Source organism: Chiloscyllium plagiosum, chromosome 36 (genome assembly GCF_004010195.1).
Source record: "Chiloscyllium plagiosum isolate BGI_BamShark_2017 chromosome 36, ASM401019v2, whole genome shotgun sequence".
NCBI lineage: Eukaryota > Metazoa > Chordata > Chondrichthyes > Orectolobiformes > Hemiscylliidae > Chiloscyllium > Chiloscyllium plagiosum.
In genome coordinates this window covers 19,940,056-19,956,489 of record NC_057745.1, presented here as the reverse complement: position 1 = coordinate 19,956,489, position 16,434 = coordinate 19,940,056, and the positions used below count along the sequence as shown (strand labels likewise).

General features: G+C 38.3%; 1 protein-coding gene across 2 annotated transcripts in view; it reads right to left on the bottom strand.

The window, feature by feature from the left end:
* Positions 1-16,434, bottom strand: part of nedd4a (NEDD4 E3 ubiquitin protein ligase a) — a 149,975-nt gene that overhangs the window by 90,221 nt on the left and 43,320 nt on the right. For both annotated transcript variants that reach the window (XM_043677486.1, XM_043677487.1), the window contains exon 5: positions 1,148-1,201. In XM_043677486.1, the coding sequence (XP_043533421.1) occupies positions 1,148-1,201 (54 nt within the window). The remainder of the gene's footprint in view (positions 1-1,147; positions 1,202-16,434) is intronic.

The following is a 16,434-nucleotide window of genomic DNA, read 5'->3' as shown; positions in this document are numbered from 1 at the left end:
AGATACTGAAACATTCTGAATAAAAATAAAAATAAAAATAAAAAGAACTGTGGATGCTGTAAATCTAAGGAAGGGTCACTCAACCCGAAACGTTAACTCTGGCTTCTCTCCACAGATGCTGCCAGACCCGCTGAGCTTTTTCAGCAATATCTGTTTTTGTTACTGAAAGATTCTGTGCCTATATAGAGCCATATCCAGGCTTGGTCTGATACATGGCGACTAATATTTATGCATCAGAAGTGTCAGTCAATAATTATCTCTAACAAGAGAAAATCTAATCATTGCCCCATGACATTCAATGGCTTTACCATTGCTGAATCCTCCACAATCAACATCCTGTTGATTACCAATGACCAGAAACTGAACTGGAGTAGCCAAATAATTAGAGTGGCTACAAAAGCTGGTTAGGGGCCATATACATATTGTGACGACAAGGGAAGGCGAGAGGCTAGTTAATAGTGAGTTACAGACAACCTTTATCCACCATCCACAAGGCACATGTTTAATGGATTGCTCTCCACTTGCTTGGATCGGTGCAGCTTCAACTCTACTCAAGAACCCAGCCATCATCTTCACTCCCTCTAACACTCACACACAGTAGCAGCAGTACCACAAATTACAGTAACTTACTGAGGATTCTTCAACAGCAGTTTATAAACCCACAACCTCTACCACCAAGAAGGAGAAGGACAGCAAAAATATGGGAACATCAGCACCTGCAAAGTCCCCATCAAGGAAAATGCCATCTTGACTTGTAAACATATTGCCTTTATTTCATTATCATTGGGTCAAAATCCTAAAACTCTCATCCCAACACCATGTGGGTGGACCACTAGCTCACCAGTAGCTTCTCCAGGACAACGAGCAATGAGCAATCAACACTGGCATAACCAATGATGCCCTCATCCCATGAACAAATCAAAACACCATGGTAATTAGAGATGTAAATTAATCTGAAACATTGATTCAGAAATACTGTATGGCTACAGAACTTGCGACACAATTATCATCTCAATCAGAATTATTACCTTAATCAGAACATACCATGCAAAAGTGAGAAAATTACATCCTTCCTTTGTATTCAGAAGCTACAAATAAAAATAAGAGTTGGGTTTATCCACTTCAGTGGCAATTTCATTATACTCACCAAACGGTTTTCATCAAACACTTCAAAAAGAATTCGATGCTGCATTGGTTGAACCTAGAAAAAGACAAATATAAAAGTATGCTCATTAGAAAGGACACAGGAGATTTTCATACGACACCTACCCAAGTTGTAATTTAACAGAACGTAAATGCGCCTTTAACCTTGCCATGCAAGTAATCAATGGTGAAACTTCTCGAAGTGGTTTTAACTGTTTCTCAGAAAGTACACAACACCAGGTTATAGTCCAACAGGTTTAGTTGAAAACACTAGCTTTCAAAGCGCTGCTCCTTCATCAGGTGGTTGTGGCGAATAAGATAAGATGACACAGAATTTATAGCCAAATGAGTACAGTGTCATGGAGATGTGACGATACATTAAACAATTTTAGATCAAGTCTTTCATCTTTTAGAATGGGATGTGTTGGTTTCTGTTCTTTGATATTAAAGAACCTGGTGTTGTGTGATTTTTAACTTTGTCCACCCCAGTCCAACACTGGCACTGCCAGGTTTCAGGAAGTGGGCCAAATTAGTTAGAAAATGCCATGCAACATTTTAACTCTTAATCTGAAGCAGATAAGAACCAAAGTCCCAAACCAAAACCTGACAAATCCATTGGGACTCATATCATGCCTGTCTATTAGGTAGCAGATTACAAAAATAAAATCACTTCATAAATACCAAAAATCTAGGAAGAGTTATAATATGAGAAAATGAAAATCCTAATTGGCTAATGTAGCATATAAAAAAACATACTGTCTGTTCTCATAGTCAACGTTTAATCTAATTTTAAAATTTATAGTTTCATTCTCGGTATTGAAGCTTGTGTGGACTCAGTTTCCTACTCATTGCTTTGATTAATCTGTCCAACATCTCACATGGCCAGCATAAAAAATATGCTGACCAAGATTTGAATCACAGGTGCAATGAAGATCGTGTCAAGAACTATTTTAGCTCATACATCCTCCATTATCTCATGACAATTTCCAAATGTTTCTAATTATTCCACTGCCTTTCTTCCATTATCAAATCCCCAAATTCATTCTAAATGTTGGTCACCTTAGGTTTAGAAACTTCTTGATATTAATCTCAAATGCATTTTTGATTGTCCTTTTGAATTGCTTTATTTCAATTTCAAGTAGCCTTCTGAGGTGCTTTCCTCCACTTTGAAAAATTCAAATGTATACCTGCAAAGTGACCATGATTGGTGGACAGCACGGTGGCACAGTGGTTAGCACTGCTGCCGCACAGCGCCAGAGGCGGGTTCAGTTCCCGCCTCAGGCGACTGACTGTGTGGAGTTTGCACATTCTCCCTGTGTCTGCGTGGGTTTCCTCCGGGTGCTCCGGTTTCTTCCCACAGTCTAAAAATGTGCAGGTTAGGTGAATTGGCCATGCTAAATTGCCCGTAGTGTTAGATACAGGGGTAAATGTAGGGGAATGGGTATGGGTGGGTGCGCTTCGGCAGGTCGGTGTGCACTTGTTGGGTCGAAGGGCCTGTTTCCACACTAAGTAATCTAATCTAATCTAAGATTGGACCTGAAAACTTCAGTGTATTTGACATTTCAGAAATTGAGCAAGGAAAAGGAGGTGAGGTGTCTTTACTAATAAAAGCCAAAATTTAAAAACAAGAAATGATATTGATTCAGAGAATCAAATTGTTAAATCAGTTTGGGTACAAATAAGTAAAAATAAAGTACATAAGTCAAAGTGTAAGTCAACAAATAATGAGGGCTTGTATTAAAGGAAGGTTCTGTTCAGCGAATGGACAAAGCAAATTAGCCTGAAGCGCAAGTTCTCAGAGTGTAATCCATACCTAGAACTAACTTTCTGGAACTGTCAAAGTTAAGAAAGAAAGTTATTTTAGACCCAGTAATGTCTAACCAGCTGGATGTTATGGTGCATTAAGTAACATTCTTGTCTCTGAGCCAGAAGCTGTAGATTTGAGACCCAGTTCAGGACTTAATGGCCATATGGTTGACAAAACAGGTTGATTTTCCTCATTCCTGAAGAAGGGCTTATGCCCGAAACGTCGATTCTCCTGTTCCCTGGATGCTGCCTGACCTGCTGCGCTTTTCCAGCAACACATTTTCAGCTCTGATTTCCTCTGCCATAAGTTTAATGGCAAAAAGCAACAAATTGTTCTGGTCAACCATACTTGATGCAACAAGATGCTCCTCAAGCTCCAGCCTCTAAAGACAGGCCATCAAACTGTCCCAGAAAAAGAAAAGCTATAGAAACAGACAAACACATACTTTGCTTCAAAGTATCCAATGCTAATGTCCAATGAGACATAATTAATGATCCCATAGTAAAAGATCAACTAAACAAGAGTGTGTTCTTAACAACATAGAATTTCACATTCAATATGAGGATGAAAACTGTATTTCTTAAACTAGTGCCTTAAACTTAAATAAAGGTAATTACAAGAGTAAGAAGACAGAGTTGACTGAAACAAAATGGAAAAATAGATTAAAAAGAAAGATAAGCAACAGCAGATGCTTAAGGAGCTATTTCACACTTCTCAAAGATATTCCACTGAGAAAGTAAGGTCTTATTAGTAGGATGCACTATCCTTGGTTAAACTATGTAAGGATGGCATCAAATTGAAAAAAAAATACTGTACACTGCTACAAATATTAGTCATGATTTGGAGGTGCCAGTGTTGGACTGGGGTATACAAAGTTAAAAAAAAATCACGACACCAGGTTATATTTGGAAGCACTAGCTTTTGGAGCACTGCTTCTTCATCAGGTGGTTGTGGAGCATAAGACGCAGAATGTGGTCCACAGCAATCTGATGAAGGAGCAGCACTCTGAAAGCTAGTGCTTCCAAATAAACCTGTTGGACAATAACTTGGTGTTGTGACTTTTAACAAATATTAGTGGTAGCCAAGACGACGGACAAATATTTAGTTACCAGAAAAGGGTGACTCAAAAAATAATGAAGGAGAATATAAAGACTGAAAATGGGTGCAGAGATATTGGTTTCAATTTTCTTTAAAAATACCGACATTCAGGAAAGGTCCGAGGGATTGGAAAGCCACAAATTTAACATTATTCAAGAAAGGAAGGAGAAAGAAGCACAAAACTATATTCCAGTTTGCCCTATGGCTGTCATTCAGAGAATGCTACAATCCATTATAAGGTATTTCACAAATTTATTTTCAATCTCTTTAGGATGTATCAAGCAGGGTGAATAAAGGGGAACCAACAGGTGTAATCTACGTGGATTTCCAAAGGGCATTCAAAGTTTCACATAAAGGGTACTGCACAAGATTCATGATGTTGGGGGTTTATATATTGGCATGGTTAGAATATTGCTTAACTAACAGGAAAGACACATATAATAAATGGATTATCAGATTGACTAACTAATTAATAGAATGCCACAGGCTGATGCTTCCAATATTTACAAACTAAATTTATGACTTGGAAGAAGGGACAGACAGTGCTAAGGTTAACTTGAATGTACAAAGATAGATGGGAAATTAAGTTGAGGAGGATACAAAGAATCTATGAAAAGTAGATTAAATCAATAGGCAAAAAAAAAAGCACACGGAGTATAACGTAGAAATAACGTCGAAAATCCAAAGTATTCACTTTGGCAGGAAGAATAAAAGGGCAGATTTTATTTTAATATTTGTTCACATAGTGGATGCACCATTGACTAGGCCAATGTTTATTGCCATCACTCATTGTCCTTGAGAAAGTAATAGTGAGTCACCTTTCTGAGCTTTTGCAATCCATGGGAGTAGGTATGCACACAGTGCAATTAGAATGGAGTTTGAGAATTGTGACACAGTGAAGGAATAGTGATATATTTTCAAGTCAGGATGGTGAGTGGCCTGGAGGGAACATGCAGGTGATGGTTGTCCCACGCATCTGCTGCCCTTATCTTTCTCAGTGGTAGTGGTTACATATGTGAAAGGTTTAATGTTTTATATTTAAATGGACAAAAATTGCAGTGTGCTGCAATAGAGAGAGAGATAAGGCAACCACAAAAGTTGGCATGCAGCACAGCATGTAATTTGGAAGCCAAATGGAATGTTAGCCTTCATTGCAAGGGTGAAAAAAGTATAAAAGTAGGGAAGTCTTGCTACATCCTGTACAGCGAACGGGTGAGGCCATGCCTGGATTACTGTGTAGAGTTGTGATGTTGGTACTTAGGAAGATCAGGTCAAAAAATGCTCATTAGTTTGATTTCTGGGATACAGCTGTGATCTTACAAGGATAGGTTGAGCTGATCAAGCCTACACTCATTGCTGTTTAGAGGTGATCATGTTGAACAAAAAGATTGGAGATGGCTCGATAGAGAGGGCTCCTTCCTGGCAGTTAATATAGAACTAGAGGGGCATATTATAAAATTAAGGGGCTTGCCTTTAGAAAGAGATGAGGAAGAAACTATCTTTGGAATTCTCTATCCCAGACAGCAGTGGAGGATGTCACGGAACATATTCATGACTGAGTTGCACAGATTTTTCATCAACAAGGAAGTTGAGAATTACGAAGGACAGACAAGACAGTGGTGTTGAGCCCACAGTCAGATCAGCTATGATATTATCCAATGTCACAGCTAGCTCAATGGGTCAGAAGTGTTGATCCTCTACAGAATGAAAATGCACAACAAAATAGTCGATAATAGACAAATGAAATAAATATTTTGCTTTTTTTTCCCATTATCATTCATTCACAGGATGTGGGTGTCTTTAACTAGGCCAGCATTTATTTCCCATCTCTAATTGCCCAGGGGGCAGTTAAGGGTCAACCTCATTGCTGTGTGTCTGGAGTCACATATAGGCCATACCAGCTAAGGATGGCAGTTTCCTTCCCTCCAATTTCCTGGGTTTCTGGATTAACAGAACAGATTTAATACCACCAGGCTATCTCATCCCCTTCTGTCTTCTGGGCAGAGGAGAGAGAAGAATGAGCATAAATCAAGAAATAGAAGGGAGACAGGAGCAAAACTACAAGGATGATGGAAATGATACTAAGCAAATTAATGCAGTTGCAGGCTGATAAGTCTCCAAGTCCAGACGGACATTACGCTAGAGTCTTCAAAGAGGCGGTGGATGTGTTGGTGTTAATTTTCCAAATTTCCCTCGATTCATGAAAGGTTCTATCACACTGGAAAGTATCCAAAATAACCCATTTATCCAGTAAGGGAGGGAGATAGAAAATAGGAAACTATAGAGCAGCTTGCTTTGCATCCATCAAAGAAAGGTGTTAGAAATGATGATAGCCATGCACGTAGGAAATCTCAAGGTAATCAGGAAGAGTTGGCAAGGTTTTGTCAAAGGAAAATAATGTTTAAACAACTTATTCATATTCCTTAAAGAAGTAAAATGCAGTGTGGATAAAGGAAAGCCTGCTAAATATATTATACTTGGATACCCAGAAGGCATTTCATAAAGTGCCACACCAAAGGTTATTGCAGAAATAAAAGCTCACAGTACAGGTGGTAACATTATCATGGTGAGAAAATTGCCTGGCTGGAAAAAAAACAAAGTATGCACAGATTGGCACCCAGATTAACAGAATGTGACAAGTAGAGTCCTGCAGGAGCTTCAACTTACAATTTAGGTCATGACTTAAATGAGAGAAGCCGATACATTGTAACTAAATTTGCATGACGACACCAAGAAAAGTAGGAAATTATGTTGCGAAGAAATAGAAGGAATTGCAGATAAATATAGATAGGTCAAGTGAGTGGGCAAAATGTAGCAGATGTATAATCTGGGAAAATGTGAACTTTTCACTTTTTGCAGGAAGAACGAAAAAGACTACTACTTGAACGATGAATGACTGCAGAACTCCAGGTGTGAAGGGATTTAGGTATTCTCGTTCACGAGTAACAAAAGGGTAGTATGCAAGTACTGCACACAATCAAGATGGCTAATGGGATGCTATCTTTTATTATGAGAGGAACTGAATATAAAAATGAGAATGTTTTACTTCAATTATATAGGACATTGGTGAGACCACATCTCAAATATCGTGCACAGTTTTGGTTTCCTTGTTTAAAGAAGGATGTTAACATGGAGGCAGTTCAAAGGAGCTTTGCTACATTGATATCTGGAATGAGTAGGTTGTTTTATGAGCCTGGATTTGTTTCATTTGGAGTTTAGAAGACGGAGGGGTGGCTTAAATGTGTAAGATCCTCAAAGGTCTTGACAAGGTGGACATGAAAAGGATGTTTCCTCTTGTGAGTGAGTCCAGCATGAGGGAGCACTGCTTTAAAATTAGGGGTCATATTCCGAGGGTTGTGCGACTTTGGTACAGAATGCTTCAGAAGACCGTGGAGAGAGGATTATGGAATACATTGAAGGCAGAGGCGAATAGCTTCTTATAAGGCAGGGGAATTGAGGATCATTGGGGTAGACAGATTTGGAATTTGTAACACAAATAAACAGATCAGCGACCCATCTTGATCAATGGTGGAATAAGCTTGAGGTGCCAAATGGCTCATTTCTGAATTACGTTGGCTCACTGAGCTGGAAGGTTTGCTTTCAGATGTTTCATTACCTACTAGGTAACATCATCAGTGAGCCTTCGGTGAATCACTGGTGGTATGGTCCGCTTTGTGTGTGTTTAGGTTTCCTTGGGTTGGTGACGTCATTTCCTGTAGTGATGTCATTTTCTGCTTTTTCTCAGGGGGTGGTAATGGGATCCAAGTCAACATGTTTGCTAATTGAGTTCCGGTTGGTATGACATGCTTCTAGGAAGTCTTGTGCGTGTCTCTGTTTGGTTTGTCCTTGGATGGATGCGTTGACCCAGGCGAAGTGGTGTCCCTCCTCTTCTTTTGTAAAGATACTAGAGAGAGTGGGTGATATCTTTTTGTGGCTAGTTGATGTTCATGTTCCCTGGTGGCTAGTTTTCTGCCGGTTTGTCAATGTAGTGTTTGTTACGTTCTTGCAAGGTATTTTGTAAATGTCATTAGTTTTGCTTGTTTACTGTATAGGGTCCTTCAAGTTCATTAGCTGCTGTTTTAGTGTGTTGGTGGGTTTGTGGGCTACCATGATGCCAAAGGGTCTGGCAAAGACTGGCAGTCATTTCTGAGATGTCTTTGACGTAGGAGAGAGAGTGGCTAGGGTTTCTTGATGAGTTTTGTCTGCTTGTTTAGGTTTGTTGCCGAGAAACCGGCATGCTGTGTTCATTGGGTACGCATTCATTTTGAATACACTGAATAGGTGATTTTCTTCTGCTCTGCATAGTTCCTCTGAGCTTCAGTGTGTGTTGGCTTGTTGAAGTAATGTTCTAATGCAACTTCATTTGTGGATGTTGGGATGATTGCTTCTGTAGTTCAGTATTTGGTCAGTGTGTGTTGTTTTCCTGTAGATGCTGGCTTTAAGTTCCCCATTAGCTGTTCGCTCTACTGTGACATCTAGGAATGGCAGTTTGTTGTGGTTTTCCTCCTCTACAGTGCATTTTGTGCCAGTAAGGCTATTATTGATGGACTTGAAGGTTTCCTCTAATTTGTTTTGTTTAGTGATGACAAAAGGTGTCACCCATGTAGTGGATCCAAAGTTTGGGTTGGATGATTGGCAGAGCTGTTTGTTCGAATCTCTGCATTACTGCCTCTACTAAGAACCCCGATATCGGAGTTCCCATGGGTGTTCTGTTAGTTTGTCTGTAGGTTTTGTTGTTGGAAGGTGAAGTGGGTGATAAGGCATAGGTTCACTAGCTTGATGATATTGTCCTTGCTGATGAAGTTGGTGGTGTTTGATGTATATGTCTTTGGTTCTTCTAACAGGCTGAAACTGGGCCAAAAATACCAAACCAATGCTACCTGTGAACAGTTGTACTTCCTGCACGAATGCCTAAGGAAACATGTACCACCTAAATGTTTTAAATGCGAACCTCTCCTTAACACCCCACTAGCCAAAAGAATAGCAGAGCAAAATGGCTGCAGAATGCTTAGAGAAAGGAGTAATAATGCCCACAATAGACTCTAAATAAAATCATGAAATTTTGCACCAAAATACTTTACTCACTAATGCAATAGACTATGAACGAACAGACATTGGGCAACGAGCCCTAGACAGCGACAAACACAGAAAATGAAAAAACTAGACTTGCAGAAAAAAATTTGACAAACTTACACAAAATAACAACACTGACAACACAGAAGCATGGATAAAAATAAAAAACTTATCTGACCGACCTTTAACAGACACTGAAAAAGCCGTCTTAGTAAGAGTATTAAATTATGACTTCCAGGATGCGGACAAAAAAGATGTATTTGCAGCATTAGTAACAACACTGAAAGACAACGAACTCGTAGAAGAAACCCAGCAAACCATCAGACAGACAGGTGCACCAACATTAAGTAGGAAAAAAGGAAAGAAACATACAAGAAAAGAAAGCACTAGAAGAACTAAAAGATAAAAATATTGTTATCCTACCTGCAAACAAACGAAGCTTGACAGTCATTCTAAATCAAAGAGACTACATTGAGAAAGTGAACGCACTGCTTGCAGATGACAACACTTACTAACAAGTGGCGATAGACCCGACCGCACAACTAGAGACCCAAATCACAACCCTACTCAAAAAACTTCAGAAATTGGGAGAAATAAATAAGACCGACTTCCAAACAATGAAACCAAACAGATCCAACACACCATGCTTCTATGGGTTACCCAAAATTCACAAACCAGGAGCCCCCTCCTCAGACCCATAGTCTCACTATCTGGAACACCAACTTACAGATTAGCCAAGGCGCTACACCGAAGACTAAAACACTTATTATAAGACGCATGCCACTTCATCCACTCCACCCAAGAATTCCTGAAGACCGAAGACACCAAGATAGAAAAGGATGAAATAATGGTCTCTTTTGATGTGACATCACTATTCACATCCATCAACATCAACCTGGCCAAGGAAACACTGACTACACTATTAGAAGAATTGGCCATGCTAAATTGCCCAGTGTTAGGTGCATTACTCAGGGGTAAATATAGGGGAATGGGTCTGACAGGTTACTCTTTGGAGGGGCAGTGAAGACTTGTTAGGCCAAAGGGCCTGTTTCTACACCGTGGGAATCTAAATCACTTTAGAAAAGTAATCAAAATTATTTAAGATTTAGAGTATATTTTTTCCTCAAGATTACATGTTTTGGTGGAAACAGAATAAATGTTTGTTTGCACATAAGCTGGAATTTGGAAAGCAGATATAATATTTTCATAGTTTTTAAATCAATGTTAGCATATTTACAATTACCAAATGAAATGCAACTATTCTGAAAAATATTTTCAAATACAAATGGAGACCTGTTGGGTTTTAGTACCATTAAGAAATCAAATCCCAACCCCCTAACACCATGGGGCATAGCATAAAACATCTCACTTACGAAATGTATAAAAATAAAATGACTTCATTGTTTCAGGGTATGGTACTTTCTTGTTACTGTTTCTACAAGTCACTTTAATTTATTCCCCATTCCAGAGTCAAGAGACCCACTGTGATAGCTATAGACTTTGATTTCTTATGGGCACTTTAGCTTGAATATATTTCCCTCTTTCATACAGCTTCTTCAATCAGAATTAAGAATACAGAGTTTCTGAATATTAACTGCAGCCCTTTATAAATGAACATACCATAGGGCGTTTTTGGAACATGCTCGGTCAGAGAATTCCTTCCTCTCAGCGCTTACGGGTTTTTGGGACTGTCTTGGCAGAGGAATAAATATTAAATTGTGAAGCAGATCATTTAACAGACTCTGAAGTACATAATAAATCTATACTGGAGGCAAAAAAATGCGGTCTTAGTACATACTGTTTTATTATTTATTTGGATTTTATTTCAATGCTGCCAGGACCTACTTAATTTCCTGCACTATTACATAAAATGATTGTGACAATGTAGCTCACATTACTGTACTTGTCACAAATCTCACCATTGAGCACTTACATATATACTTACGAATAATTTCTCTCATCTCAATTTTCACTCTTTAGCTTATCTCCAAATGAAATGCAAAGTGGTCTAACCAGATCACTAAACTGAAAACATGCACCATGTTAAATTCAATATCCATCTGCTTTGACCTGCTATACAAGTTGCAATTATACATTGTGCCAACCCATATCATTCCAGTCTGGTGCAGATTTTCTAGGCCAGAGTTTCCACTGGTTCAAATTCATACTTGCACTATGGAAAGTGTGTGCATGCAGAAGAAAAACAGAAGGGCAGCTAATCAGGGGATCCACATCAGAACAGTGTTTAACCTCACAAACCAGAGTTAAACCACTAAGCAGAGCAGCACCTACGTACTTGCAGATAAAGACTGCTGACAGAAAAAAACATGTAGTATTTTGCAATATTTTATTTTATTTATGAATAAAATGAAATGATTAAGTTTTTTTATTGAAAAAGGAGTCAAAGATTTTGAGGGGTTGAGGGTAAACAAGAAAGTCAAGATGAGGCTATAATTTGAGCAGCCACGATGTTATCAAACGGCAGAGATTACCTGAGGGGCTGAATGGCCTAATTCTGTCCTAATTGTTATTCCTATGAACGGATGGAATTGTGTTGTGGATGTGTATACAGAATCTGTACACTTGTGTATTCTTTTTCCTAGGAATCTTCTATTCCCTGTTCTGCACTACGGGAAATTATTCATTCCAATCAATCCTGTCTCATAATTTTAAATGGGGAACAAGTAACCAAAAAAACTGGACAGTAAGAGCTTTTTAAAAAATGTGAAAAAAAAAGTGAGGCAACAGTGAACAGACACCTTAGAGAACGGGCTTGGGAAATAACAATGGGGAGCAAGGAAATGGCAGAAGAGTTGAAAAAAATACTTTGCATCACTCTTCACAGTAGAGGACACTAATGACATCACGAAAATACTAAATAATAAAGGAGAGGATAGTTAAATGCAATAACTTTCATTAGAGAAAACATATGATGGAAAGCGATGGTGCTGAAAACCAAAATGTCACCTGGACTTGATGGGCTGCATTGTAAGGAAGTTGCTAGAGTTAGTGGATGAACTTTAATTAATCTTCCAAGAATCCTTAGATTCTGGGAAAGTCCCGGAAGGTTAGAAACTGTCAATATAACATTTTTGTTCAAAAGGTTAGTGTGACATAAAAAACTGGTTAAGGTAAGCAACCTATAGTTGTATCTGTCATTTGGAAAATGTTAGAGTTTATTGTAAAAGATGTACAACTACAGCATTTAAAAGAAACCTGGATAGGTAGATGAATAGGAAGGGTTGAGCGAGATATGGGTCAAGTGCTAGCAAACGGGACTAGATTAGGTTAGGATATCTGGTCGGCATGGACAAGTTGGACTGAAGGGTCTGCTTCTGCGCTGTACATCTCTATGATTCTATGCAATAACAGAGCATTTAGAAATATATAATATAATTGATCACAGTCAGCATGACTTCATGAAGTGGAAGTCATTCATCCAAAAATCATTAACAATTAAACAGAAAATAACTATGAATATTTTATTCAAGTCTAGATTGTACCATTTATCACATCAGTGGTAAAAATGGACCATCAAACTTTGACTTCCATAGTCTGGTTTTTCATGGACTAAAAAGGCTTTAAAAATGGAAGGACCCAGGTATCAGATGACTAAATGGTCACCTGATCTAGTTGTGCCAAACTCATGAAACCATCAATAAAAGAGCCACTCTGTACTGGAATTAACCGGTCATCAAAACGACTGAAACCAGCGTCTCAGATCGGTGTTTCTTGTTTGATGTACATCCTCTGGAAGTTTTACACATCAGAATGAAAGACTTGCATGCAAATCATCCAGTCTGGAAAAAATAATGAAGCCAGACTTGGGAATGTACAATTAACTATTTCAGCCAAGTAGTATAGGGAGAAAAATGATGGATTCTCAACAGCATAACAGAAGGTGTGCTTTCTCTTTTCGTTTCTCAGCCTCTTGGAAGACAATACCCAGTGAAAAGAAAATTGGAGAAACATTCATTCACAAAGAACTCAAACATATTTATGAATTTCACTATGGAGGATACAAGATATTAATTAAACAAATCAAGAAAAATTAAACTTAACAATCATTAATCCAAGCACTTCAAAGACACTCAGGATTTCTTCAACTGCATATTCTTGGCTTTCCTTTGTACCAGATGCGCTCTCTCATTTTTTAAACTTCATACCTGCCTGTGCGTTTGACGTCAGGTGCCATTGGTTTTCCTCTGCATTAGGAAGCAATAAATTCTTCTTCCTTTCACTTAAGGCACCCTTGTAATTGGCTCCTTAATTTTTGAATTAATTGAAGTATGATATAGCAGCACGCTGAAAATAATGCAAAATCACTAATGTTGCAAAATAAAGCCATTATAAAGAGGGGAGCTGATTTATCCTCTCTCAGCTGGTCATAACACCATTCCACAGAAAATCCATTGAGGACTAACTATCAACTAATAATAAACACATCTGATCAAAAATCTACAAGTCACTACCGTTCAGAGTAATAAAGCATTCCAATCTCTTCTGCACACATTTTTATAAATATTTTCAACTTCACTCCATCAAAACATATACCAATACTTGTGAATGGCTTTAAAAATCATAACCAGAGGTTATACACATTAGTAGCTTGCTTGGTCTGAATAATACAATAGCTATTCTTTAATGGTCGACAGCTTACATTTACCAGCGCTCTAATCTTATCACGTGGGTTTGTTTATTGAATTAACAGCCTTTAATTTTTAGGCTGCTTTACATTTTATTTCTGTTTCTCTAACATGTTTCTGATTAGTTTTATGCAGGACATTGGATAAGGCCTCTTCTGGAATACTGTCTCAGTTCTGGTCACCCTGTTATAGGAGGAATATTATTAAGCTGGAGAAGAGATTTACCAGGATAGTGCCAGGTATGGAAGGCTCGAGTTATAAGAAAGGCTGGATTGGTGGCAGGTTTTTTTTTACTGGAGCGTAGGAGATTGAGAGGCAACTTTATTAAAATTTATAAAATAATGAAGTATAGATAAAGTTAACGGTAGTTGTCTTTTCCCGAAAATGGGGTATTTCAAGACTGGGGGACATAATTTTAAGATGAGAGGAGAGAGATTTAGAAAAGACATGAGGGTCAAATCCTTTACACAGAGTGTTTTGCACGTGGAATGAACTTCCTGAGGCATTGGTGCATGTGGGTACAATTACAATGTTTAAGACATTTGGATAAGTACATGAATAGGAAATGTTTGGAGGGATATTGGTCAGGAGCAGGCAGGTGGGACTAGTTTAGTTGGTCATAGCCTGGTTGGATTGAAGGGTGGGTTTCCGTCCTGTATGACTCTAAATATTTTACCCAACAAAATGACACCCAGAAAACCAGCTGCATATCTTTTTCAAAGTGGATGAATATTCAACAAATTAGGGAAGCCACTTTCGTGGCGCAATGGTAGTGCCCCTATCCCTGGGCCAGGAGTCGGGGTTCAAATCTCACTTGCTACAGAGGTGTGTAAGAATTTCTCTGAAAAGGTTGATTAGATAAGACAGGTTAAATTAAAAATAAAATCAATTAGTTGTTCCCCTAGCTATTCTTGCATATCATTTATTCAGCTACATTATTAGTGCAGAAACCAACCACCTTCTCCATCCAAAAGCCTGCAAAAGCCAAGTGTCAGTAATACTCATCACTAATGCAAAACCACCTTTTGCATACAGCATTATAGAGGTATGACAGAATTTTTAAAATCAGCTTGCACAACAGAGAAAATGAGAGAAATGTGCATTTATTTAATGGATTAAAAGCACTTTTAAATTTAATCAAACACTTTTGAAGTGTATTCATTAATGTAAAATACAATAAATACAGTTCTTCTGAAAATAAATGGGTTAAGCAATAAAGAGGCCAAAGTATTTACAAGCAGTAACATATCCTGGTTTTTTTGTTTAACATGACATGCAATTTGACTGCAGAATAGTGGCCTTAATTGGCCTATTAAGGGACATAGTTGCCTCTTGTGGGCAAGATGACATTTGCCCCATCTTAACCAGCACCAAAGTAATTCACAGACAAGAACCTGTTCAGAAACCAGAACAATGACCAGCAACAGCAAAGTGCAGGCTTGTCCTTCCCCACAGACTTTCAACTTCATGGTGGAGGGAGTAATGGGGGGAAGGAAATGGCACCATTACGAATCTTAGATCTGTTGTTGTTCTCTTCTTACTTCAGTATCCTTGATCACTCCTGCAAATGGGCCCCAAATTTTATATCAGAATTCACCCTGACTGGCCAATATCTAATTATACAATAAAGTAATCTAGAGATGTAATAGTAGGAGCCCCTTGTGATCTGAACTAAATATGCCCTTGGCACACGCACTTCAATATGCAGATTGATCAACACTTTGGTAAGCTGAAGCAAGGCAAACGCTACTAATTTGTTTAATTTAAAACACTAACAAGTGAACATACAAAATATGATTTTGTTAGAACACTTGTTGTGTATCTCTTTATAAGTAATAAATGGGCCAATCTGCCCTAGTTAGAGGACTAATTTTGACTTTTTATCTATCACCACAATAAAATCTGTCCACATCATTTTTGGGCCGGGAAGATTTTTTTCAAGTAAATCTGTGGAAATAGACTTGTCTTCTCTCACAGACCTCACAAAGTGGGTTGCAACACACACAACCTCAATCCAGTTCCGTTGGAGGCTGGTTGTTTCATTTCCATGTCTATAACCTTACTTGAAACCTGGGCAGAGTGGGTTCAGATTCAACCTACCTTAGCCCTTCCTTTCAACTGGAACTTCATACAAAGCTCAACAGGAGGCAATATTTCAATCACTTAGAATGCAAAGATTTGCAGGGATTATCTTGGATGAGATAACTCATCCCCAACTATCCCCAATCATTTTCAGTGCTTGGGTCTTTAACATAACACTTCTTTGCCCAATTGTCTGCATCATGAAGGAGACTGAAAACTTACCTTGAACACCATTGTATAAATGACTTGTGGACTCTAAAAGCCTGGTGCATTAATTAAATTTCATGAATTTTAGCTCATCATATTCTCTGGGAATATATACAAGCAAGTAGGGAATGGAAACAGTGGAACAGATGCACCTTCAGTTATTGAGGCCTTCCACTATTTCTTCCATAAACCTGTATCTCATTATCATTCTTCACCTGATGCCCTATCTCCTTAGATGACTTCACATCAAATTTGTTTGAAATACTGTGAACCACCTGGGGGATGTCTGACCACATTAAAGGGACAATATGAATATTGTACTGAAGTGGTTGGAAGATTTTTAATTTTGACAAATTCCCTGTTCAAGATTAAAACATA